This window comes from Grammomys surdaster, unplaced genomic scaffold, assembly GCF_004785775.1.
Source record: "Grammomys surdaster isolate TR1022 unplaced genomic scaffold, NIH_TR_1.0 67, whole genome shotgun sequence".
NCBI classification, from domain to species: Eukaryota; Metazoa; Chordata; class Mammalia; order Rodentia; family Muridae; genus Grammomys; species Grammomys surdaster.
The window spans coordinates 9,399,307-9,423,400 of record NW_021604569.1 but is presented as its reverse complement, the minus strand read 5'-3'; the positions used below and the strand labels follow the sequence as shown (position 1 = coordinate 9,423,400).

The window sequence follows — 24,094 nt, the reverse complement described above, 5'->3', positions numbered from 1 at the left end:
GCCTTTCCTGCTGCTTCCTGAGCGTTCACCCTGAGGGAATCTGCATTTATGGCACCTGGGCGGGGCCCGGGCGGGGCCTGCGAAGCTGAGGCGGGTCCGGACCGGCTGGGGGGCGGGGCCTGCGGGGACCTGGACCTGAGGAGTAGGGGCGGGCGGGCCTTGCAGTGGGAGGTGGGCGGGGCCAGGGTGGGGCCTCTACGGCAGGGGTGGGGCCGGCAGGGCGGGGCCCAGCCAGGCAGGGGGTGGGGCCTACGGGGCCTGGCCAGAGCTCGGCGGAGGCTCGCAGGCGGACGTCACTCCCTCACGGCGAGTGCTGGAGCACGAACCGTACCTCTCTCGGCCCGGGCGTCCCCTCCGCCCGCCTCCTGCTTCCTCCCGGCTGCCCGCCGCCTCCTCCACCATTGTATAATGTTCTCGACGCGCAAGCCGAGGACGCCGGAGGCGTAGCTCCGGCCTCGCCGAGCTCCCTACTAACCCTCGGCCCCGCTGTGGGGTGCCCCGCATGGAGCGGGCATAGCTTGAGGGGTGGGCGGAAACCCCTCCGATGCGTTAGCTCCGGGCAGACCTGCCTGTGGTGAGTTCCTGGCCGAGCTGGAGGTTCCCCGGGGTTGGGCTCCGGAGGGCGGGGGGCGGTGCTGGGCTGGGCCAGGCGGGAGCCCAAGGCAGCGGAGGCCGGGCCGGGCAGGTTGGGGAGCACCCGCTGGCTGCCTGGAGACCCCGACTGTCACGACCCGGGGCGGGAGCCGAGCGGCAGGCGCCGGGAGCTGTTGCCGTCACAGCTGGGGTGTGTGTGCTCACTGTGGCGGTTGTGGTGCGGAGAACGTGCGAGACTTTTTTTCTTTTTCTTTTTCTTTTTTTTTAAGATTCGGGTTGCTGGCAGGGAGGCTGCTTCACTTTTGAGTTCCGTGTCTGGGTTTGCATCCAACTTGCTATATTGTGTTTCGAGAGTTTCCCGGTGGTTTTGCGTTAAAACAGCTTTCTTCACCCCCTTTTCTTCCGTGCCCAAGTGAATTGATTTTGGATCCAAATGTATATTAAACGTAACGCCTTCCTGGTTTTTAAATTAGAAATCTACAAGTCATCTTGGTGGTAACCGCCTATGACGGGGCGGGGGGGGGCCGGCGCTGAGGGGAGCCAGCTGTCCCGACGCGTAGACTTTGTACCATTGACACTGGGCACCCTTCAGAGGACCATTGCGTCGAGAGAAAGTACTGAATTGTTCATATTTTTCTTAACTGTAAATTGTCTTAGCTTTAGCAGGAATTCTGTCAGATCAATAGAGTTGAAAAATTGAATGTTAAGTTTCACAAAGCGATGAGACTGTTTTAGAATAACTTTTTTGCTCGAATCTAGGTAGTTTCAGGAGTAGGTCGGTTTTGCAGGCATTGAATTTCTGGAGAAGGGCAGTCAGCAGGGACAGACTCAGAAACAGCAGGTTTTTCTTGAGTAGAATCGGTCAAACCCTAGCTGGCTTTCAGGAACAGTCAGTGTTTTCAAGCTTTGTTCTTGAAACATGCTTTTGATTTCCCAGTATTTGTTAAGAAGTGTTCAGAACCTGGGGAAAAGGGCCTGGAGGTTGTAGTCACCAGTAGGATCACCCAGGCCCTAACTGTTCAAATTTGCTTTTGTAAATTTTGTTACTGACAGGAATGGGGTGGGCCAGGGCTCCACTTAACCCCTGGAAGACTCCACACCAGAGAGCTGTGTTCAGCTGCTGGGTTAGTTGCTTACTTCACCTAGTGGCTACTTCACCCTGGCCCTTTAATATCACTGTATCCTGATTTGAGGGTGAAGATATTAAGATCCCAACTCTGGCATGAACAAGAATAATTGTGGATCCTTACTTTCCTGATAACTTTATTAAAAATTTACTTAAAAAAACACAGGGCTGGCCTGGGTTGTGATGGCATACACTTACAATCCTACCACTAGTGGATCTGTAGGAGTTCAAGACTAGCTTGGTGTACACAGTGAGTTCATGGCCATCCAATGATTGTGTTCAGGTTAGGTGTGCTTTAAAATAATGTCTTTCCTTTCTTATTTAAAATACGTTCAACTGTTACGTATGCTTCATGGACTTGGTAGCTTGCCTCTCCACCCAGGTCTGTTCCTTACTTTAGTTCAACAGGTAGGGAGGGGACTCATATTTTATAACAACCCACTGTGTGGCAGGAGGTGACCTAGGAATAGTTTTACTGTCATGCAAGTGTCACAGACTGGTAGGTAACAGCTGCTCAGACCAGCTTCTGAGAAAAGAACTGAGAAAAGAGTTGGACTCAGATTTAGAATCTCTCTCCACTCCCATTGCTGAGTTATCCTACATAACAGGTTTTTAAATTTAATTAAGGAACAGAAATGCAAATTTACCCAGTTACTACACCTAAATTATTAACAGTAGACATTACAAACAAGCATAGTTTTTTTTTCTGTTTTTAAGTCATTTAAATTTACCTGTGATGGCTGGTCCTTATGGGGGGGTGCATTTTAAACAGTACTCCCATGGTAAAGTAAAAGTTACATAGCTCAAGAGTGTCCTTACTTAAAATATGTTACACTCTAGAAACTAAGAATAGTAAAAGCCACAACATTTTTACAGGTTTCTTTTGCTGTGCTTTTTAAAGAACAACAGTAAAAGTGCAGGGGTTTGTTTGGATTCTTGAGACAAGGTTTCTCTGGGTAGCCCTAGCTGTCCTGTAACTCACTCTATAGATCAAGCTGGCCACGAACTCAGAGATTGCCCTGCCTCTGCCTCCCATGTGCTGGGATTAAAGGTGTATGCCACTACCGACTAGCCAAAGTATAAGTTTTAATTTTATTCATGTTTTCAAAATGAAGACCACTTAGCCAGAATTATTTATGAAAATAGATAAGCCTGGTATTGAGAAGGGTGAACTTTAGTATACTTAGAGAGTTTCCTAACTTAGCAATTGTGGGTGTTTTTATTATTTATTGTCTTTGTATATTATGTAGAGTGAACTCCCTAGGTGGGGGGGGGGGAGGCGTTTCTGATTGTCGAGTCCAAAGGTCAGACCTATGCTGAAGATACCAGAGGCCCAGCTTCAGTTTAAGTGAAACCAGCTTGGTGCTGCGAGCAGTGCCAGCCTTCACACACCTTCCTTTTAGATTTTTCTTTTTAAGTTTATTATATTTGGGCGGGGGCGGGGGATTCATGTGGCCTCAGAGGAGAACTTTGTGGAATCTGTTTCCCTGCCAGCTTTTACATGGGTTCTGGGGATTTAACTTGGCTCTCCATGCTTGAGTGGAAAGTACTGTTACCGTCTGAGCTATCTCTCAGGCCCCTTTTCTGACTAGAAACACACAGACACATGAAAGTTTACAAGTTCTGTGGCCATTGTATGTGTACAAGTAATGCATTTTCTACCTGCCACTCATAAGTACTCATCAAACATTTGGTAGAAACTTATAGACTGTGACTTCTGCTTAAAAAGTGTCTGATTATCTAATTTGATTTTAATATTTTAGAAAGAAACAGCTGACCAAAGTTGAGTTGTTTTTTAAAGAAAAAAAATGTTGTTTTAAATAGCCAGTGTAGTTAGTATCAAAGGCAAACTTCTGTCCTGTACAAACACTGGGAAACCCTTATGAACAGAGCGGACCCCGGAGCGTCCATCACTCATTGTGTGGGGCTGTGTCTTTCTCCATTAGCACAGCCTAGCAGTTCATTCTTTGTATGACTCTGTGAATGGCATATGTCAGCCTAAGAAGACGGCATTCCTAGTCTGGGTAGTAAATAGACTCTTTGTTGTTGGTGCTCCCCCACCCCCAAAGATCATGAGACAAAAACATGTTTGGCTCTCTAAAAATTTTCTTTGGAAAATGTATAAATTATATTTCAAGATAAAAGCAGCATAATATCTTTTTAAATACTTGATTTCTGATAGGGCAATCAATCCTCTGTCTGAAGTGAACTGAAAATCCTTGCTCTCATCCGAGGAAGCACCGTGACTTTATAGATCTGTTGTAGAACTCTAAGTTACCTGCACTGCGTTCTCCCCGTTGCAGTCTTCAGTGAGAACCGAGTTGCCAGGCCTCTCACACCCAAGGCAGTCTTGTGGACTGAACTGTGGGTGCGTGGGGGTGGGGGCTGGAGGGAGAGCTCGAGGACAGAGCAGCAGCAGGCAGTGCAACTGCTACAGCCAGTCTGACTAGTTTAAGGTGCCCAAAGGCAGCTTTGTTTCTCCAGTGACTCTAGGTAGCAACAAACTTAAACTCATCCACATCTGCAACACTACGATTGTCTCTTTTCAAAAACACTGGAGCTTTGCAGGTCTCCTTATTAATCACCTTTAAAACCTTCATTAACTTGAGAAGAAGCCACCAAACCACACTTTTTTTTTTCTTCTAAGGGAAAGGGGTTCTGACTCTAGGACTTAGTGGTGTGATTACAGTGGGCTCTGTAAACCTGGTGGCCACATGAAAGGCCCACACTGCAGAGCAACCTTCTAGCCCTTTGCTCTCCTCTGCCTAACTGCTTATCATTGCAGCCCATGCTGCTCCTGAGCTTGGAGTAGGACTGCCGGAGCACCCCACCCTATGTTGAGAAGCATTGCCCAAGATAGACACTGAGAATCCAAAAGTCCCAAGGTCACCTCTGTACCAGAGCAAGTTTTTGCATACAGTTGTAGCCACATGAATGACATGTTCAGGTGGTAGCTGTTTGACACTAGCCATTCAGATTTCTCTTCCTCTTTGAAGGGGACATTTTCAGCATCTTGTGCTTACACATCCCTTTGTCTTTGGATTTTTGCTTTCCTAGAAATCTATCTAGCAAAATTTGGGTACTATGGCTTCAGCAGATTTGTTTACTCCTCTTCTGGTAAGATGTCTGATAAGCCTTTTTGAAGTTGTATGTGCCTTTCTTCCTCAATTCTGGGCACACTAGGAAAATGTTCTATCGCTAAGCCCCAGACAAACACTTGCGTGAATTTGTGATGCTGGGGATGGATCTCGCATAAGCTAGGTAAACAAAACAATTTTTGAAATACTGATTTAAAAAATTATTTTTCTGTGACCAAAAATATAAAATGAAGTGTATTTTACCTGGGAATGAATCTTAGCTATGTGACAGTAGTTGATTTATAAATCCACAGTGAGATTTCCCCTCTGCTTCTTATAAAGTGCCCAGAGGCAGGTGGACAAATAGATTAGGGATAGCTAGCTGGATGGACGTGAGGAAAACTTTCCACAAGGGTCCTTCAAAGTGAAAGTAGGACTATTAAATATTTTCCTCAGAAATAAATAATTACTATACTTAATATAGTACTCTAACTAATTTTATTGTATTTAGCTAAATGGATTTGCTTAAAATTCAGTAAATTATGAATATTTAAGGTCCTTTGGAAATTTAAAATCTCAAAACAGCTTAGAAAAATGGCTATTGTATTTACAAAGTATTCACTTCCCTTTAGTTAATATTTTCTTCCCCTTCCCCCATCCCTTAGTTTTTAAGGGTCTCTCTGTGTTGAACAATCCTGGGTGTCTCCTTTTGTAGACCAGGCTGGCCTCAGACTCACAGAGATCCTCCTGCCTCTGCCTCCAGAGTGCTGGGATTAAAGGTGTGCACCATTACCACCCAGCTTATTTTCATTACTTTTTCCTACTGAGTGAACTATTTAAGTATATGATACAAAATTTAAATTGTCTTTATAAAAGCTTATCAGCCTAATTCTTTCATTTTTAAGTGATTTTGTTATTTTATGTGTCTGGGTGTTTTGCCTGTTTGTGCACACCACCTGTGTACCAAGTACCCAAAGAAACCAGAAGATGATGTTAGATGTTAGATCCCCTGGAACTAGAGTCACAGATGATTGTGAGCCACCTTGTGGGTACTGGGAATCAAACCCAGGGCCTTTGGAAGAACATCCAGTGTTCTTAACCACGGAGGCATCTCTCTATCCCCTATCTATCTAATTTGTAAAGTCAATTACAATAAATATTCTGAATATGTAGGTTACTTACATGGGCCTCAGATTCACCATCCATTCTCCCAACTTAATGTTTTAACTCTTAAGAAACACTCCCATAAAAATATCTCTTGAAGTTACATCCTTAGGTTCTATTCTTCAGTTTTATTTAGTGATAAACTAGTTAGCTAACATGGAAAGCAACCTTTAACTTAAATGTTTTCACTAAAATTGAGTTTTATTTTTCACTGAATTGGTCTTAAAGTTACTGTGTTGGTGTGGCTGTTTTATATACCTGGTCACCTTTTTTAAGCAAAAAGAAAAACTCTCACATGCTTTTTGACAAATCGTTTGCTTTCTACACAAGTCTTTTATTTTCCCTTGACATTGTTTATTAAGGATCACTTATGTGAGGGAAAAACAAGGTATCTTTGGGGAAAAGATGGTACAAGAGGATTGAAACTAGAATCCCATCTAAGCAATTATAAATACAGGAGAAAAAAATATTTTCATTATGCCTGGGAATGGGGAGGTGCAAAGTTGGATGAGCTTCCCTGGCACGAAATCCCCTGGGGAAAAGTCAAAGCTGAAGATTCCTTAATGCTAATGAGACTTTAGACTCAGGATGCTGAAGATATACCCTGGACACCAAATGATTATAAAGCAGCATCGTAATGCAAATAATTATAATATATATGTTTCTAATTGCTGATTTTCAAATGGTGAAAAGACAGCTAGTTCATCTTTTAGAAGCATTATTACTGAACAAATATCATAAAACCTGAGCTAGTAATCTGACCAGAGAGAATCCCAACTGTTACAAAGTAACTTGCTTCATTGTATCCCTGAGGTTAAAACTGCATTACATTTTACAATTTAAATGGCTTCTCCTCCATGTTCCTGATGAAGGATTTTCTCCAATAACTGCCTGAAGCATTGTTCAATGTGGAAGTAATTTAGTGTTATTAAGATGCAGTCGGATTATTGAAAGTAACTATACTAGTAAAATTCTTCGTTGTAAATGTGGAAGATTGGTTGTGTGGTTGGAAGTCAACCTCAGAACCCCACTGGAGATCCGAACTGTTGCCTCCTCTGAGTCTACATTTCATGACTAGGATTTGGACTTGGTTTTGTGTGTGTGTTCTTACTTCAGTAATCCTCCAGGGATCTTAAACATGGTTTTTGAAGTACTGATGTTACTTACCTATATACAAGCAATAAAAGGTTATACTATAGCATAATATAATTTAGTTTGAGCTTGGTACGACGTCTAGCATTCAGCTTTGCCATGTGAACTCCTGAATGGGATTTGGAATTTGAAAATGTAAATGCTTTGAGAACTCTAGGTAGGAACTGACATGGAGCTGGAAGATGTCTTGCTGCTCTGTGGCGCCCCCTTGTGGTAGATGTGGTGCTGTCCTTCAGTGTTTATAGGATTCCAGTTTGCATTAGGCATGCTTGTTTACATAAAACACTCATCTGTGTAAACATGCTTATAGAGTTAGTGTAATTCTCATGTAAGAAATCTGCTGTGCTTATTTGATTTTTTTTACTTGTAGAGGCTTTTCTTGTTTGTTTTTTTTTTTTTAATATATAGCGATGTATTGTTTAACTTTTATGGAAAATTCCAGACAGACTCAGAAGTCAAAGTACAGTACAGTGCCCTGTGCTCACCACCCAGCTTTAAAGGAACCAAAGTTCTGTTGACTTTGTTTCCTCTACATGACCATTCTGGTGTTGTTTCTGAGAATTTTCTAGCCAAACTGAGGCCTCAAATCATGTTGTATCTGTGAAACTGTAAGTTCAGACTTTGCCTTTGTCCAGAATTCTGGGGTGAAATAGAGGACTTGCTAGCAGTTCCGTCCTCAGCATTGGAAGATGGCTGGTTTCGTCCTCAGTTCATTAGGGTTTGCGTTGCAACCTAAAATTTCCAGGGGACAGAAAACCAGTGAGTTGGGGTATTGGAAACATGTTCTACTGCTGACATGATTTAAAAGCCATTTTTGCTTTCCAGATTTTTACCATTAAGTTATCCTTTATTCTTCCCTGGCTCTCTCTTCTTTATTCTAGAGAAACATTCACTTCTAGAATTTGACTCTTGTTTACTCAGTGAAAATGGTTATCACCTGTTAAAATGCCATTTGTTTTCATGTGAAAAGATTATATTTGATAAACCAGCATTAGAAATTGTATCCAATTTAGCTGATAATGAAAACCCTAAGAGGAAAGATACAATTTGTTAAAATGTAGACATTAGAAAACAGCCCCACATGGTAAAGTTGTGTAAATATGTACAGAGCCTGGTGTCCTGGCCACTTCAACTTGTATCCGGGCCTATGGTGGCCCTCTGGAGGGCCGGGAGTTTGCAGCTGGCTGGGTGGGCAGGGTTGGCCTGCGGGACTGCGGGCCTGGCTGAGTGGAGCTGCCGATGGGTGTCAGGTTACAGCAGCCTGAGTGAGCACGGGGGACTGCCTGATCTAGCGAGTGGCTTTATAATTACTGTGCTGATTTGTTAGGGAGGCTTTGTCTTACTTACCAATTAGCATGGATGTTACTGCAGAGATCTCTGAAACCCTGGGTAGGCTTTAGTTTAAAAATAAGATCATCTGGATCCCGACGGCCTCACTAGCATGGGTACAAAGGGGTGAGAGTGCTGTTGTCTTTCCCTGTCTGTAAGTGGCAGAGCCTCTCGCCCTGTTGGACTGTTACTCCCCTGGGCCAGGGCTGTCACTGGTATCTGAAGATTGCCTGATGCCAACCCCACCACACCACCACTACCACCATCATGTACCCTCCTGCCTGGCTACAGCCAGGACCTGTAGGCTGCTCTGTTTCTTGTAGCTTCCCTTATGATGCTGCCAGCATCCCTGACCACCACTTCCCAGCTCTTTCTGTTCTGGCTCTTTGTTGGGCCTTGAAGGGAAGCTGGGTGTTAAAAGCTTAGCTATGAGCACGGTTCTTAGTATGGTGTGTTCTTGCAGGTGTGGCGTGTTTAGTGTGGAAAGTTATCTAAGCCAGTATGGTTTCCCATTGATGAAGGATGGGGTTTCTCCTTACTGTCTTTTTTGTTTGTTTGTTTGTTTGTTTGTTTTTGTTTTTGTTTTTTGAGACAGGGTTTCTCTGTGTAGTCCTGGCTGTCCTGGAACTCACTCTGTAGACCAGGCTGGCCTCGAACTCAGAAATCCACCTGCCTCTGCCTCCCAAGTACTGGGATTAAAGGCGTGCGACACCACCACCCGGCTCTCCTTACTGTCATACTACAGGGACAGAAGCTCACCTCAAAAGTAGGATACCAAAGGTGAGTGAAGACAGGAACCGAGAAAATACCGTTCAGAAACTCTTCCCTCACAGTTCCTAGCCCACTTTAGCCACTGTTGATAAAATGGAACTAGGGGTGCCCTGGGAGAGGGGTCTCATTCTCATTAATAAAGAATGTGAGAATGAGTTCCTTGAAGCTCTGTAACTTACTAGAGTTTAAAAGAAAACTCCCAGGGTGGAAAAGCTGTAAATGTCGGCAGCTACCGACAGGAGGGGAAAGGAGAGAAGGGACAAAGCCTGGGGTAGATATCAGACACACTGAGAGAGCCATGAGGCAGGGAGGAAGGCGTTAGAAAGAGGGGGGAAACCCAGAGTATCAGACAAGAGGTTCTTAGGTTCTGACCAGCATCTGAGAGAGAAAGGAAAGAGGAAGGGGACCTTTGTGACTTGGGCCACAGAAATAGCAGCAGACCCAGTGACCTCATGGTGGCTAAGACGGACTAGGCTGAGGGCTAGGGTGACAAAGAAGAGTACAGTATCTCATTAAAAGAAAAATAGTCTTCTACCTATCCTTTTGGCTGTTTGTTTGAGACAGGATCTCACCATGTAGTTAACCCTGGCCAGCTAGGTACTCCCTATGTAGACCAGGCTGGCCTTCTACTCATACAGATTTGCCTGCCCAGTGCTAGGATTAAAGGTGTGAACTGACTTTCTTAGAGATGGTCCCAGGACCTGGTGGTGATTGGCTAGGCACAATTGGGGTGATAGGTCTCTATTCAGCTGGAGGCCTCATTGACTTGCCAGAAGGAGTTTTTCCTTTTTGGGCCTTTACTGCCACTCCCAGTCCATCTCTGAGACTGAATTCTACCACACAGTTGATTTAGTTAGGAGAATGCTTCCCCCCCTTCCACCCCCACGCTGGAGGGAAACTGTTCCAAGTCAAGAGCAGCACAGATGCAGATGAGAAATCTCTGGTGTTCTTTTGGGAACCTTCTCTTCCCTCTTGGCTCCTTTTTTCTTCAAAAGTAGGAAATTGGGGTAGGGGTGGGTGGAGAGATGGCTCAGAGGTTAAGAACATTCTCTCCCAAAGGACCTGGGTTCAGTTCCCAGCACCCACATGATGGCTTACAACCATCTATAATTCTAGTTCCAAGGTATCTGAAGTCCTCTTCTGGGTGTCCCTGGGCACCTGGCAGGCACATAGTGCACAGACATACCTGCAGGCAAAATATCCATAAAAATAGTAAAAAGTAGTAAATTGGTGTAGAAGCCTGGGGTGGGGTCATCATTGCCCATGGTCTCTTCAGTAGCCTGTGGTCACACCAGTTGCCACACTGGACCTGTACAGGGAAACAAGGGGTGTGTTAGAGTATGTGGCCATTCCCTCAAGAGCTACATGGCCCTCCTATAACTTCTTTGGTCCATCTGAGGACCTCATAGATTGGATTGGCACTGTAATTGACGTTTGAAAAATCATGTGTTGTGGCTGGGTTCTGGGGTTAAAAGCTCTAGTTTTCTTCCAGGGGACCCAGGTTTGGTTCTTAGCATCTACATGGCAGCTCACAGCTCTGATTCCAGGAGATCTGACACCTGTTTTTAGCTTCTTTGGGCATCAGGCGAGCAAGTGGTTCACCACAGACATGCATATAGGCAAAACACCCATACACATAAATTAAAATTAAATCTTTTGGGGAAAAAAAGAAAAAACATATCATTTAATTATGCTATACCCCTGGAAAATACAAACTGAGTTTCTGAGTCCAAGAGGAAATGTGTACCAGATACCCATCACTGAAGCCTTGGGGTGTCTCATAGTGACTGAAGGCTGGCTGCATCCCATCCTGAGTGCTAAGCCTGCACACATTTGTCCTGCTCAGCATTGCCACCCCCATCCTCCTCCTCTGGATTACTGGTGCCTCTCTGCTCACTCTCAGGTATTCTTTGATGCTTTAACTGGGTATGAGATTTGTTACCTCTTGTCCAAAGAAGAACCCTGTGCAAGATATCATCTTCTTTCCTTGAAATGGGTGCTCAGTTGTCAGTTTTGACCCAGTCTGAGTAAGAAGTAAAGGAATTTTAGTGTGTTTCTTCTGTTGGGTATAATGACCATTGTTTGGGATGAACTGAGCTAAAACAGACTACATCTCCTCTTGATGGGCACAGAGTCTGCCAGTCTTCATGAGCAGGAGATGGCTCCCATCGTGCAGTCCATCCTGGGCTGTGGTAAGCCTACAGTAAAAGCAGTAGTTTTGGTGGTGGTGGCATAACAGAAATGGATATTTAAAAGAAGATTTTTCTGTTTGTCCCATGAAGATTATAGGTGTTTAATTTTGACAGTCCATTTAACACTAAAGTACATTGATTTTTTTGGAAGGAAGGAAGGAAGGAAGGAAGGAAGGAAGGAAGGAAGGAAGGAAGGAAGGAAGGGAAGATATCATTTTTGAATAGCTGGAAAAGAATTATAGGTAACTTAAATTTGCATGACACGGGGAGGGGAGTCTAAATGCCTTAAAAATAAAGACATTATTTAAAAATGAAGTCGTGCACAGGTACAGCTTGTAATAATCTTCAGTCCTTGGGCATGGGGCATTCCAGCTAGTCACTTAAGGGTCACAAGTCACCTTGAGACCCCACAGTTCCTAGGACAGGAAGCTGAGTCTTGTCTCTCAAGTTGAGCTTGAGCTACCGTATACTATGTGTGCACTGTAGGCTAGTAGGTAGGAGTCGGCAGGCCAGGTCAGATGGTGGTGACCTGCACTTTGAGCTACTTGTACAGCTGAGATAGTAGAATCCTTGAGTCCAGGTTTTTAAGACCAACCTGGACAGCATAGTAGATGCCATCTCTTAAAGCAGGAAATAGATCACTTGTTAGTTGTCATAAAGTACTACTTATTAGTTTTTTTGTTTTGTTTTGTTTTTGTTTTTTGTTTTTGTTTTTGCCCTCCGTTAGAAACAAAAAACAGGGTGGGGGGGGGTTCATTGTCAAGACAGTGAGTAGCAGTTTGGTCAGGCTTAGTGTAAGATGTCCTGACAAAGACCAGAGGAAACCATGGTTCTGAGATCCTCAGTCTAGCATCCCCTGGAAACTTCAGAAGTACAAATTCCTAGAGCCCAGCATCTCTGCTTGAACAGGCCCATAGCTGAGGTTGGTCCTTACCTAAGTGGGAGAGTGAGGTCAATATGAGGGCTCACAGGTGCTGTCTCCAGGCTAGAGCTCTCTCACCCTCTCCTGCCCTCTAGTCAGGACCACATCCATGCATGCACAGAGCTCTCTGCTTCTGCTTCACACTTCCCTGCTAGCCCTCTGTGCTTCTTCATTTGTTCCACTTACTATTCATTTATTGAGGACCATTTTGGTGTCAGGGAGGGTCCTTAAAGGAAGAGTACTGAGGTGAACAAGACAGTTTTGTGCCTTTAGGGGCCTTATGGTCTGGAGGTAGTCGGCAGACATGCAAACAGGGCTGCCAAGCTGCTGATCACTCAGTCCTTACATTTCCTGAGTTGTGAGTTACTCAGGACCTGGAATGGTTGAATGCGGGCAGCAAGTAAAAGCTATCAAACCCTCTGTGCTCTAGATGTTTGTCTTTCGAGGAAAGTTGTACTGACACTTGTTACTTTGGGCCATCAGCCTAAATAAAATATAGTCCTTTTTCTGTTGTTGTTGTTGTTGTTATAGTCTAGAGCCACTTGCTTCTGCCTTCCTGGTGCTGGGATTAAACAGAATGTAACTTTGGGGCCTTAGGGTCCTTTCCTGATGAGAAGCTGCAAACTGGAGGCCATGTCTGGCACACACTGGGGTCGTTTTGTGTTTGTGTGTGTTCTTTTCTTTAGATTTTAGTTTGGTGCAGTCAGTATTGGCTGGATCAGTTTTGGAGAGTACTGACTAGGCTGAGGGCCTCATAGCGCAGTATCTGGGCATGTGCCTAGCTTGAGTGAGGCTGAGCTTGAACCCAGGTTACAATTTGAGTCCAGAATGTCAGGATTTTGTTCCTAACAATTTGGAAGAGGCCATATTTGATCTCAGACTCTTCTTTAGTAAGAGTTCAATAGAAAAGCAATTGTTGGTAGTTTTTAGGCTTGGGTAACAGGAGAGGAAAGGAAAGAGCCACCCACCTGATTTCCCAGTGTGAGGTGTGCCTCGCCCAGCCCCGAGCCCTGGGAAGCTCTTTGGGTTTTTGTCTGGATAGAAGATTTGGTTCTTGGAAAGCTGAGGAGGGATGTAAGGAAGCACCAAGCCTAGGCAGCCCAGGAAGCAAGCTGGTGTCCAGTGCCTTTTTAGAAGGCCCTAACTCTGGAGCCCTTTCACTCCAGAGGGTAACCTTCCCAGGAATCCCTTAATGAGCTCCTGCTTGTGCAGTCTGCCCTCCTTTGAGGCCTTTGGAAAGGTCACATGCCTCTCTGACAGCCCTTAAAGAGCACTGTTATGTTTTGCAGAGTCTCCGAGGCTTCCAAGGAGCTGGCCACCCTGACCCAGTCGGGCCTGAGCCAGGCTCAAAGCGACCAGAAGGGCCTGGCTGTTTGCTGTTGGGTTCTTGAATGCATGACTTGTCTTTGTATTAATGTCTTGCTTATGGAGATGGGGTTATACAAAGCCCTCTGAGTGAGAGGTGCTGCCTTTCTCTTTGTGGAGCTGAAGGGCCACTGAGCAGGTGAATGGCAGAGCTGTTACCTTTGGCATTCTGCACTTTGGTTTTGTTGCACTTTTATTTATCTATATGACTTAGCTAGATTGTGTGCATTTTGCAATTTCATTGAGTGCATGGAGCCAATTTTGTTTGCTGAAAGAAAGAAAGAAAGAAAGACTGTTTTGAGACATACTCTACTAGAGGTCCTTATTTATACACTTGAAAAACACCCAATAGAGCATGCAGCTCTAACCAGATGGACCATTCTAATTGAAGTTAGGTGGTACTCATGTTAAAGTCTGAAACTCTCTCCACAGATGCCGTCAGCTGTTGGAATTCTGCTGAATGCCAGAGAACTATGTGTCACCATGGAAGTGCTAGGGACTGAACCCTGGGTCTCAGCAATAGCAAGTGCTCTTAACCCTGAGTCATCTCTCCAGCTCCTAGGTGTGACCGCTATGGAAGTAGCAATTATTTCTAAAGAAATATGTTATTAGGCCAACAAGATGGCTCAGGAGTGCTTGCTGAGAGCCTTAATGTCTCACTGACTGATAGTGGAAGGACAGAACTAACTCCATCAAGTTGTCCCCTGACCTTCCGTATGAACATGTGAATGTGAAGGCACACATACACACACACACACACACACACACACACACAAGCTCAGGGTCTCTCTAAGGAGCCCTGACTGTCCTGGAACGCACATATCTGCCAACTTCTGACTTAGTGCTGAGATCAAAGGCATGTACCACTTTGCCCAGCGTAACAAATTAATTTAAAAGAATTTTCAAAAGTATGTTATTGAAAAAATACTATGGTAGTACATCTCTGTAACCCAGATACTTAGGTAACAAGGAAAGGCAGGCTGCTTAGGACTAGAAGTTTAGACCACTCAGCAGAGACCTCATTTTTTAAAAAGGGGGAGGGAGGGAACAGAAAGTGCAGGAAGGACTTTTATTCTGTTAACAAGTCTTTACTCAATTTTATATTAATGATTAGAAGTCTCTACTCTGGTACCAAAGTTATTTTACTATAGAAAATCACTAAAAGTGCCAAGTGGCAATAAGTTTCTGGTTTGTTCTTAGCTGTATTTCATTGTTTCTCAAACTTCCGAGGATCGGCCCTCTTGATATCCTCTCCTCCCTACCCAGTCCTTTGTGAATTTGCCTGATTGGGGTGGGGTGGGGGAGCATGTCCAGATCTGAAGACCTGACGGGGGTCAGGAGAAGCAGGGGCAGATCCACAGACCTAAAGTAGGGGGAGCAGGGGGTTTCAGATCTGCAGACCTGACATGGGTCAGATTTGCAGACCTGAGACCTGATGGGGTTCAAATCCACAGAGCTAATAGGGGGGTGGGTCAGATTCATAGGCCTGATGGGCACTTTGCTGTAAAGCTCCCTAAGTAATACAGAATCTTTGTTCACCTCATCTGAATGGGCACCAGTTCACTTGCCAGCCCCACCTGTGAACCATGATGTGAGACCTGCTGGTCTAGGTTGTGCATGTATGCACTTACACATTTAAGTGGCCTGATCATAGGATGACATAACATAGATCAGATAACATTATGTGTAAATTAAATGCACTTACAAGCTCTTCAGGCAAAGTAACATTTTTTCCCTGAGAGTATAAATGCTCAAATTGTAAACAAATACACATAAAATTGGGAATACAATTACTTGCTTCAAAATCCAGTTGTCTAGTGATGTATTGTGTTTTGCAGAGTGAAATAAAACTACCTCTTCTTTGGTTTGTCAAGTTTAGACAAGTATCGGTACTGCCAACAGGAAATGTTCAGTGCTAAGTAGGCATAAAGTGGGGCCCACTAAGAAGTAGGAACTCTGAGAGGTGAGAGAGATGCTCATTGTTCGTAGACCTTTCTTGTCTCACAGAATAGTTGTGTTGATTATGGGACTGGTCTTTGGTCCTAACAATAATACTCATCTTGTTGATGGTTACAAAATGAAGGGAAATGGTTTTGTACAAGTAATTCCACATTCTTTATAAGCATTAAGAGATCTCAAACGGAGACTGGCATGGATAGGCTGCAGCTGTCTTCATCTCTTCCATCAGAATCAGACATCCTTTATGGAATCTTGTGTCAGACTCTGGGCTCCTATATGTCTGCTCTGTGGGATGGACAACGTGGCCCTCCTTTAAATGGAGTATTAAAAGAAACTTCTGTGTATTGTTGTGTTGGCCTTCCTTTGGGATTAGATTTGAAATTCAAAAGGCTTGTGAGACATAGGAGGGAGTTCGTGTGGTCTGGCAGAGTACCTGAGCTTCTGTAGATGAGGAGTGAGCATTAGTGAGGGGCTGCCAGAGGTGCTGTAAGGAACAAGATTGCCCAGCACCTTTGGAGAGGGCTCTCATGGGTCTAGGATGAATGCTGCAGACAGGGCTGAGCAGTAGGCCTGGCTTACTGAGAACCACACTGGTCTGTAGGAAAGCTTTCCTGACTGAGTGGTTAGACAGGAGACTAACCTGGTTGGGCATGGTGGTGAGTGGCTATAAACTCAACACCTGGTAGATTCCATTGAAAAACTCAACCCAAAGATTCATATTGAAAGCCTGCCTGGAAATGTAAAAAAAAAAAAAGAAGGAAGGAAGGAAGGAAGGAAGGAAAGAAAGAAAGAAAGAAAGAAAAGAAAGACAAATCATGAGACACAGGCTGGTCCTGAGAGCTTTTTCATAGCAGAAGTTCTAAAACAGGGCAACGGTGACTGCAGACTAGGAAGGATTGCCATCCTGAAAGAGACCTCCAGACAGACAGCAGCTCTCACAGAGGATCTAGACTTAGCCCTTACCAGATTTCTCAGGGTCTGGGATAGAGAGTCCCTTATATCTTTCAAACACCCAGGTATCTCTGAGGTCACAGTAGGTGTTTGTTATGACATGTGTCCAGTGCCTGAGTAGCAAGGTTACAATCAGAGCAGGTTCCTTTAATCCTGAAGCAGTTTATCCAATCACAGCCGTGGCTGGGAAAGGAAGCCAAGCAGAGACTCAGGTCGAGAACTGTGCATTCTACCGCTTGGCCTAGAGTGAAAGGCAGTGGCAGCTCAGTCTCTGTGGTCACACCCGATAGGCAGGAAGGCTTTGTGCATGTGAGGAAGGAAGAAACATTGAGATTCTGGTAGAATCTTGTGTGTTCTCCTTCTCTTACTTGAGTTGTGTTCAAGCTGTAATTTATAACACCTCTGTCTGTTGAAGTCATGCATTGTATGTTCTTAAGCTTTAAAAATAAACCCATTTGAGGGAGGGAAATTGAACCTGTGTGGTAATGTTAGGCATGTGAACACAAGCACATGAGCTGAGAAAGTAAAAAATCATGGTTTCCATGGTAACTCCTAACTTCTCCGAGTTGTGTCATACACATTACACACCCAGTACATTGGCCAGGATTACCTAGTGATAAAAATTGCTCTGCAGGCACGCAAGGGTGGACGTCCTACTTCTCTGTAGACAGGGTCTTCCCAACTAACCCCATCTGCTCCTCTGGCCAAGAGACTAACTACACAGGCGAGACCTAAGTCAGCATCTTCATGGTAGAAATTAGCCTTCCTCTGATTCATGCTGCTTTGTGTCTTTCTCCTTTGTAGATATATGTTGGGTAAAGGAGGAAAACGGAAGTTTGATGAGCATGAAGATGGGCTGGAAGGCAAAATTGTGTCCCCCTCCGACGGTCCATCCAGGGTGTCTTACACCTTACAGCGCCAGACTATCTTCAACATTTCCCTTATGAAACTGTATAACCACAGGCCTCTGACAGAGCCCAGCTTGCAGAAGACTGTCTTAATTAACAACATGTTGAGGCGGATCCAGGAGGAACTCAAGCAGGAAGGCAGCCTGAGGCCTGCATTCAACCCCTCTTCCCAGCCCAGCGACTCACTGAGCGACAGCTACCGGGAGGCCCCACCTGCCTTCACCCCCCTGGCCTCGCCTCCTGCTCACCCCTGCGACCTAGGAAGCACTACACCCTTGGAGGCCTGCCTCACCCCTGCCTCCCTGCTCGAGGACGACGATGACACTTTTTGCACTTTGCAGGCCGTGCACCCTGCAGCTCCCACCAGACTCTCTTCTCCAGCCCTCCCAGCAGAGAAGGACAGCTTCTCCTCCGCCTTGGACGAGATCGAGGAGCTCTGTCCCACATCTACCTCCACAGAGGCTGCCGATGCAGCAGTAGCAGCAGCAGCCCCTGAGGGCTCAAAAGGAACCTCCAGTGAGTCCAGTGTCCAGAAACCTGAGGGGCCCCAGGAAGGCCGCACAGATGACTCAAGATTCATGGACTCTCTGCCTGGGAATTTTGAAATAACAACGTCCACGGGTTTCCTGACAGACTTGACCCTGGATGACATCTTGTTTGCTGACATTGATACATCCATGTACGATTTTGACCCCTGCACATCTGCATCAGGGACAGCCTCAAAGATGGCCCCTGTGTCAGCTGATGACCTCCTCAAGACCCTGGCTCCCTACAGCAATCAGCCTGTTGCCCCAAGTCAGCCTTTCAAAATGGATCTCACAGAGCTGGACCACATCATGGAGGTACTTGTTGGCTCTTGAGATCTGTGCCCCCGTGACTGCGTCCAGCCAGGCCCTGCACCCTTTCAGTCCCGACAGTTTCTCCGCACTGTGCATGGACCCTTGCTTGCCTTTTTCAGAGAAAAAGAAAATTTTACAAAAGGATCACACTAGTATTTTCTTCAAGCAGAGTTGGAGTGCCTTCATTCGAGTATGACCACTTTTAACACACTCTTCTGAGTGGGTCCCTCAGAGACCGCTGCCCTGGCGTAGGAGAGAAGACATTTGAGGACTGTGCTGTTAATGTTGAAAGGTGAACATGAACAGTTCAAGTGAAGCACAAGGATTAAGTTGGAAAAGCTGTAAATTGCATGTGCATATTTGTCTATTTTTTCTATAAGTTTTATTGCAAGAGGTTAAAAAAAGAATATATATCTATATTATTTGGATAATCTCAGTACCTTTTCTGGCGGGCGTTTTGCCCTGTGTAAGCTGACTTGGCACTTCAGCCTTTTTAGAGGCGTTAACTACTCGTAAGTGTTGCATTTACATGGCTGTTTAGAAAACTGCTGCCCAAATTTATTTTATATTTTTGTACAGATCTGCAGTTTATGATATTGTTTTTCTAAAAACAAATGCTGTTTATACATATGAAATAGCTATTTTGATAGGATTTGCTCACATAGTTCCTGCAAACGTGAGATGTACAAGTTGCACTTGTACTTTTATAGACTCGTAATGTTTTATATGTGTATGGTGCAAGAGAGAATCGGATCACGTCAATCTGCAGTTGTTGTCCCCAATGCAAATACACACAGCGCTTTAATAAAGGGCCAGGTGATCTGACACCCAAATTTCACAAGCACCAGCCCCTGGCACGGTCACCTGCCAGCACTATGACTTCCAAAGCCAGAGCCCTGTCTGCTCATCAAACTTGCATTAGGCAGTTGGCAGGAGATGGTTGTGTATCTGGGGTGGGGGCAGGGTTGATGGGCCTAGCTCCTTAGCTCCCTCTTTTGAGCAGAGGCTGCATCATGTCATCAAGAGTGGATTCTAGCAGGGTGTGGTGACACACCCCTGAAATTCCAGTAGTTGGGAGGCAGAGGCAGGTGGGTTTTTGTGAGTTCCAGTCCAGCCAGAACTATACAGTGAGAACCCTGTCTCAAGGTGGTGGTGAGGGGGGAAGCAGGGGGTTAAAAAAAAACCAACTGTATTTATGCCAAGTTGCTGTTTGAATTGTTTTTATTTTAGTTTTTTAAAATGAAAACCCCAGTCTTTCCCCTTTGGCATACCTTTTATGATGAGACCACAGTTTTACACAACAAAATTTTACAACAAGCAACTGACCTCTTGATGGAGGTGAGCCCTACTTTAGTACTCAGGGCTCGTAAAGAAGAAAGTCTCCCCAGAAGGCATCCATCCATCGTATGCCGAGCCCGAGCCGCCTCTCCCATTCCCGGGAGCTTTTGTTCCCTCTGTTGCTAAGAGCCGCAAATGGCATCTTTCTGATCAGCGCAGTGAGCTAGCTCTGCGCACCTCTGCCGGCCAGAAAGCGCTCTCCTGACATCTGTGAGTAGAGCCACAGTCCACCACCTTATGTCATGGTGTCTGATCTGGTTGCTTTCTTTAATTAACTGCTAATTTAACTACACTTTACAAAGCTGTTATTTCCAAATACATAGACAGGCATTTCTATGCATGTTTCTGGCCCTTCCCCGTGTGCTGGTCCCTCAGGCAGCTCTTTATTTAGTGATTCCCCCACACGTGCACCCGTGAGATGCAATCATTTGTTTCAGTGTATCATGCCTGTTGCTGAAGCTGCCTTTCTGTTTCATGGCTCTTTCTTGCAGTGGTACTTGAGCTGTTGAGTGCAGGTTACATCCTATATTGTTATGCAGATGGCTTCTTTAGAAATAACTTTTATATTTATTTAAAAAAACCTTAAATTATGGGATTTTGTTTTTGTTGTCTTTGTTGGTCATGTGTCAATATACAGTCACCAACCAGTTCTGCTCACTTCTTGCCATGGATAAAATGGGTCTTTCTGGCTAATTAAAAAGATCAACTTTACAAATGGCACTTTAAACAAGCCATAGGTAGTTTTATTTTTATAATGCACATGGTAAGCAAATGCATTTGTGATGAAGGAACTGCTCATCCAAGTAGAAGATTTGTGGATGGTGTCATTAATATCTTTTTAAACTCTGATTTACCTTCTCCTCACTCAAACGTGTCTGACAGGCTGATTATCAGCTCTGGAGCAGCGAGAAGCTGATCCAGCTGTTCTCCCACAATACCCTCCACAGCCTCTCACCGACCGCTACACACGTCTGTTTCCTTTCATGTAGGACCAGGGACCATATGTAAGGTGAGGGTTGTCGTACATGCTTCCAAGTGTCACTGTACCTGTCCATTTTAAGAACTTTTCTTTTTTTGTCGAGAGCAGGTCTGCCCGTACGTACCCTGTGTGTTTTCGAACTGGAGGATCCTGTGAACTGGCCACATGCCACATACATGTGCATACATGTGCATATACAGTAGTGCTGATTATTCCCAGCAGAAATGGCACAAAGCAGTTGATTGCCATTGTCAAAAACTGATTTACAGTAACTTAGAATAACTGTACTTTTGTTGGATTAGCAAATCGTGTGTTTAAACAGTCCCATATGTTGGGCAACAGTTCAAATAAGCACAGAGAAGCATTGCCCAAACTTGGTTCTCTAACTCTAGTGCATTTGTAAGGCTGGGCTTCAAAAGCAAAACACCCGCCCCCAACACCGGCAGGCGAAGTGCTAATTCTTGAAACATGCATGGGAAGCTAAGGCCCCATTTTCAGGAAGAGCAAGCCCACCAAGAGTTAAGACTGTCTTTGTGATCTACTTATCTAAAGCGATATCCCAACAGGGAAGAGGTGGAGCCAGAGTGAGATCTCCCAGTCCCTATCTGAGTGGGGGAATGTGCTTCCAGATGCTTTCTGGCAGTAGTAGCTCACCTTCACAAAGACAGTCTTGTGGCACCCAGAGCCAGGCAGACAGCCTGGGGTGCCTGGGCCTGAAGAGCTTGTTGACAGTGACTTGCAGTGACCTGACAAGGAGAGAGCAGAATCCTGAGAGACATAAAGGGATAGTTTTCCCCATAAGTTATTTATTCCTTTTTTTTTTATCTGTGTAAATATATTTATTTTACTGTGGCACTCTAATGACATCCGGGTGGTATGGTGCGGAATGGATTTCTTGTAGGAATGTAATGTGTATGTACTAAAAGGGGGAGCCACGTCAGCCCCTCCCTGTCTCTTCATCAGATACACAGTCCACATTCGTCTGTAACTCTCATCTCCAATATGGGTCTATTTAAAATATGCAAAAGGGTGTGGATGAGGAATGTTTTAATACCTCCAAATTTTTAAGAAAATCAAGCATAAAAGGGTTGATAATTTTTTAAAGTTTTCTTAGTAGCACTTTCTCTTGATGACGGAAGGGCAACACACAGGCACCCACCTTCATACCAAAGGGTGAGAAATGGCCACAGCCTCCCACACCGCTCCAGTGTCTTTAGCAATTGAGCTTTCTATCGCCATAGCCCCAACCATCCTGAGGTCAATCAAGGAAAATTTCTTACCGACGTAAGCTCCAAAGAGCCAAAGTATCAACTTACGGATCATTTTTAAAGCCTAAATTTCTTACCACCTTTGCAGTAAACAATGAATTATGAACACTGCAAGGGCAGCCTTCTTAAATGACAGACACAAAGACTGCTTGTGCAGCAATCGCTCCTCTACTCTGTGAAATGTCTTAATTGTGAAAACTTGCTCTTACAAATTGAACATTTTTACATTTCTGAAAATAACAGAAAGAGCATATTTGACTTGTCCTAGCTGTAAGTGGTTGGTTCTTATTGCTGCCCGGTACCTGGATGCCAGCGGGGTGTGCATCTGCCCATGTGCGACTTGTCTCCAGTGCTTCCAAGGATGACTCTACATGGCTCTTGGCCAGGATCAAACGCTCTTGCAGACAAAGCCAGTATAGATTTTGGACTTCTTTTGGGGAATTTGGGAGAGAAGATTAGTCCACATGTACAGCTAAAGTGTTGAAGGTGTACATGGGGACGTGTTGGCGCGTAGATTTTTGAGGAAGGAGGTGTGACCTTTCCCCACAGACCTGAGAGCTGTGCCTTTTCTATGCAATATTACAGACGTCACATCAGAACCCAGAGGGCTGTGTTCAACGTAGATTCATTCAGGCTGTATTCTAAACAATTGGACAGATTAAATGTACATGGAAATGAGCAGTCTTTTGTAGTTTTATATTATACAATAAACAGTTAAAAGACGAAACATGTTCACAGTTTTCTTCTGACTAGAGTACCGCCAGTACTTAATGTGACTTGTCCCATTAAAGTGGGTGCAGTATGCTCTGCCCATGCTAGTCCTTGGGTCTCCTGAACTTCTTAATCTCTGAAACCACCATCCTCTCCTGCTGCTCCCGGCCTTCTCCAGCCCTGCTTGGCTTTTCTTCTCTGACCCAGCTCTCTCCAGACATCATTTTTTACCAGGATTTTCCCAGAGCTTTTACTACTTACTAACCTGAGATGACACTCCACTCAAAACTGTGGTAGCCCCTGCCTCTTCCTACGGTTGGGCTTTAGTTGAAATTCTAGGGCTACCAGAATGTATTGTCCAATAGCATTGTGCCTCTCCATTGGCCATTCTCCGTGGGACCTGGCCTTCTCCAGTTGGCCACTTGGCCTGTTCAGATTTAGCTCAGCTGCCATACAGTAAGCCTCTCCCTCAGTTTAGCCTCTTTGTCCTGACACCTTCCTGTCTCTACATCTCTGACCCATACCCTCTCCCCCTCACCTGCTGCTGGTGTCTGAGTGTCACCGATCTTGTCCTCATGGTTTCGGTACCATGTGTTAGTGCCAGTCTGGACCACCCTACTATCTTCAGGGACTCATTGGGTTGGGGGTGTCCAGGCACTCTGTGACAACTAGCTCATGGAGCAATGGAGGTGGCTATGGAAGAATGGAAATAAGTGCTCCGTTAAATCCGCTTCGGAACACGGAGGGTTCCAGTACCCCAGAATGTGGCTCCTTAAGTTACAGTCTTTAACTAAGTGAGAGCAGACACCTTGCTGGGGCAGCCATGCAGACATGGGAATGCTATGGAGACAGGCACAGAGATGAGGACAGTATTTCTGCAAATCAAGGTACAACGGAGGTAACCAGCAAGCCACTAGCTGCTTGCCTTAAAGCCTTCCAAGGAACAATCTGCTACTGCCCTGCCCATGGATCTCTAGCTCCTCTTGTTGAGGCTTCCTGGGTTGGGGCCTTTGCCATGGGAAGCCTGGCAAAGTACCACAGGGCAGATGGTCAGGAGGTCCAGTGGGGACCTCTCAAGGCAGCTGTGAAACAGGGTCTCCCATTCAAATCCAATGTAATGAGCATTTGCTATTGATTGGTGTTGTAGCTTTGATAAGCCTTTCAGCCTCCAGGTTTACAAGGACAAGATCAGCTTCAGCCCCTAAAACCCCTTGAAGACATTGGCAGGACCATAGCAGTGTCTACACTGAGAAGTGGCAGGCATTGGGGAATGGTGGGAAGTTCGGGGTTTGAACCCTACCTTGGACACATGAGGCCCTATCTTTAAAAATAGAGAAGCAGGGTAGGGAAGTCTGTGAGGCAGGGTGGGCAGTTCACACTACAGAATGAGAAGGCCAGCACTCGGCATTGACTCTGCTTGCTCCAGGGTCCCTGCTCATCACCTGCAGT

At 45.1% G+C, this 24,094-nt stretch overlaps 1 protein-coding gene across 1 annotated transcript; it reads left to right on the top strand.

Moving 5' to 3' along the window:
• Positions 1-275: 275 nt before the first annotated feature.
• Positions 276-22,661, top strand: Sertad2 (SERTA domain containing 2). Its single transcript, XM_028778588.1, has 2 exons — positions 276-574; positions 17,407-22,661. Exon 2 carries the CDS (start codon positions 17,411-17,413, stop codon positions 18,368-18,370), a length of 960 nt encoding a protein of 319 aa, XP_028634421.1. The 5' UTR covers positions 276-574; positions 17,407-17,410; the 3' UTR covers positions 18,371-22,661.
• The last annotated feature ends 1,433 nt before the right edge of the window (positions 22,662-24,094 follow it).

Excerpts from the sequence above, each read along its gene's own strand:
- Sertad2 (XM_028778588.1), top strand. The coding sequence starts at position 17,411 with ATGTTGGGTAAAGGAGGAAAACGGAAGTTTGATGAGCATGAAGATGGG.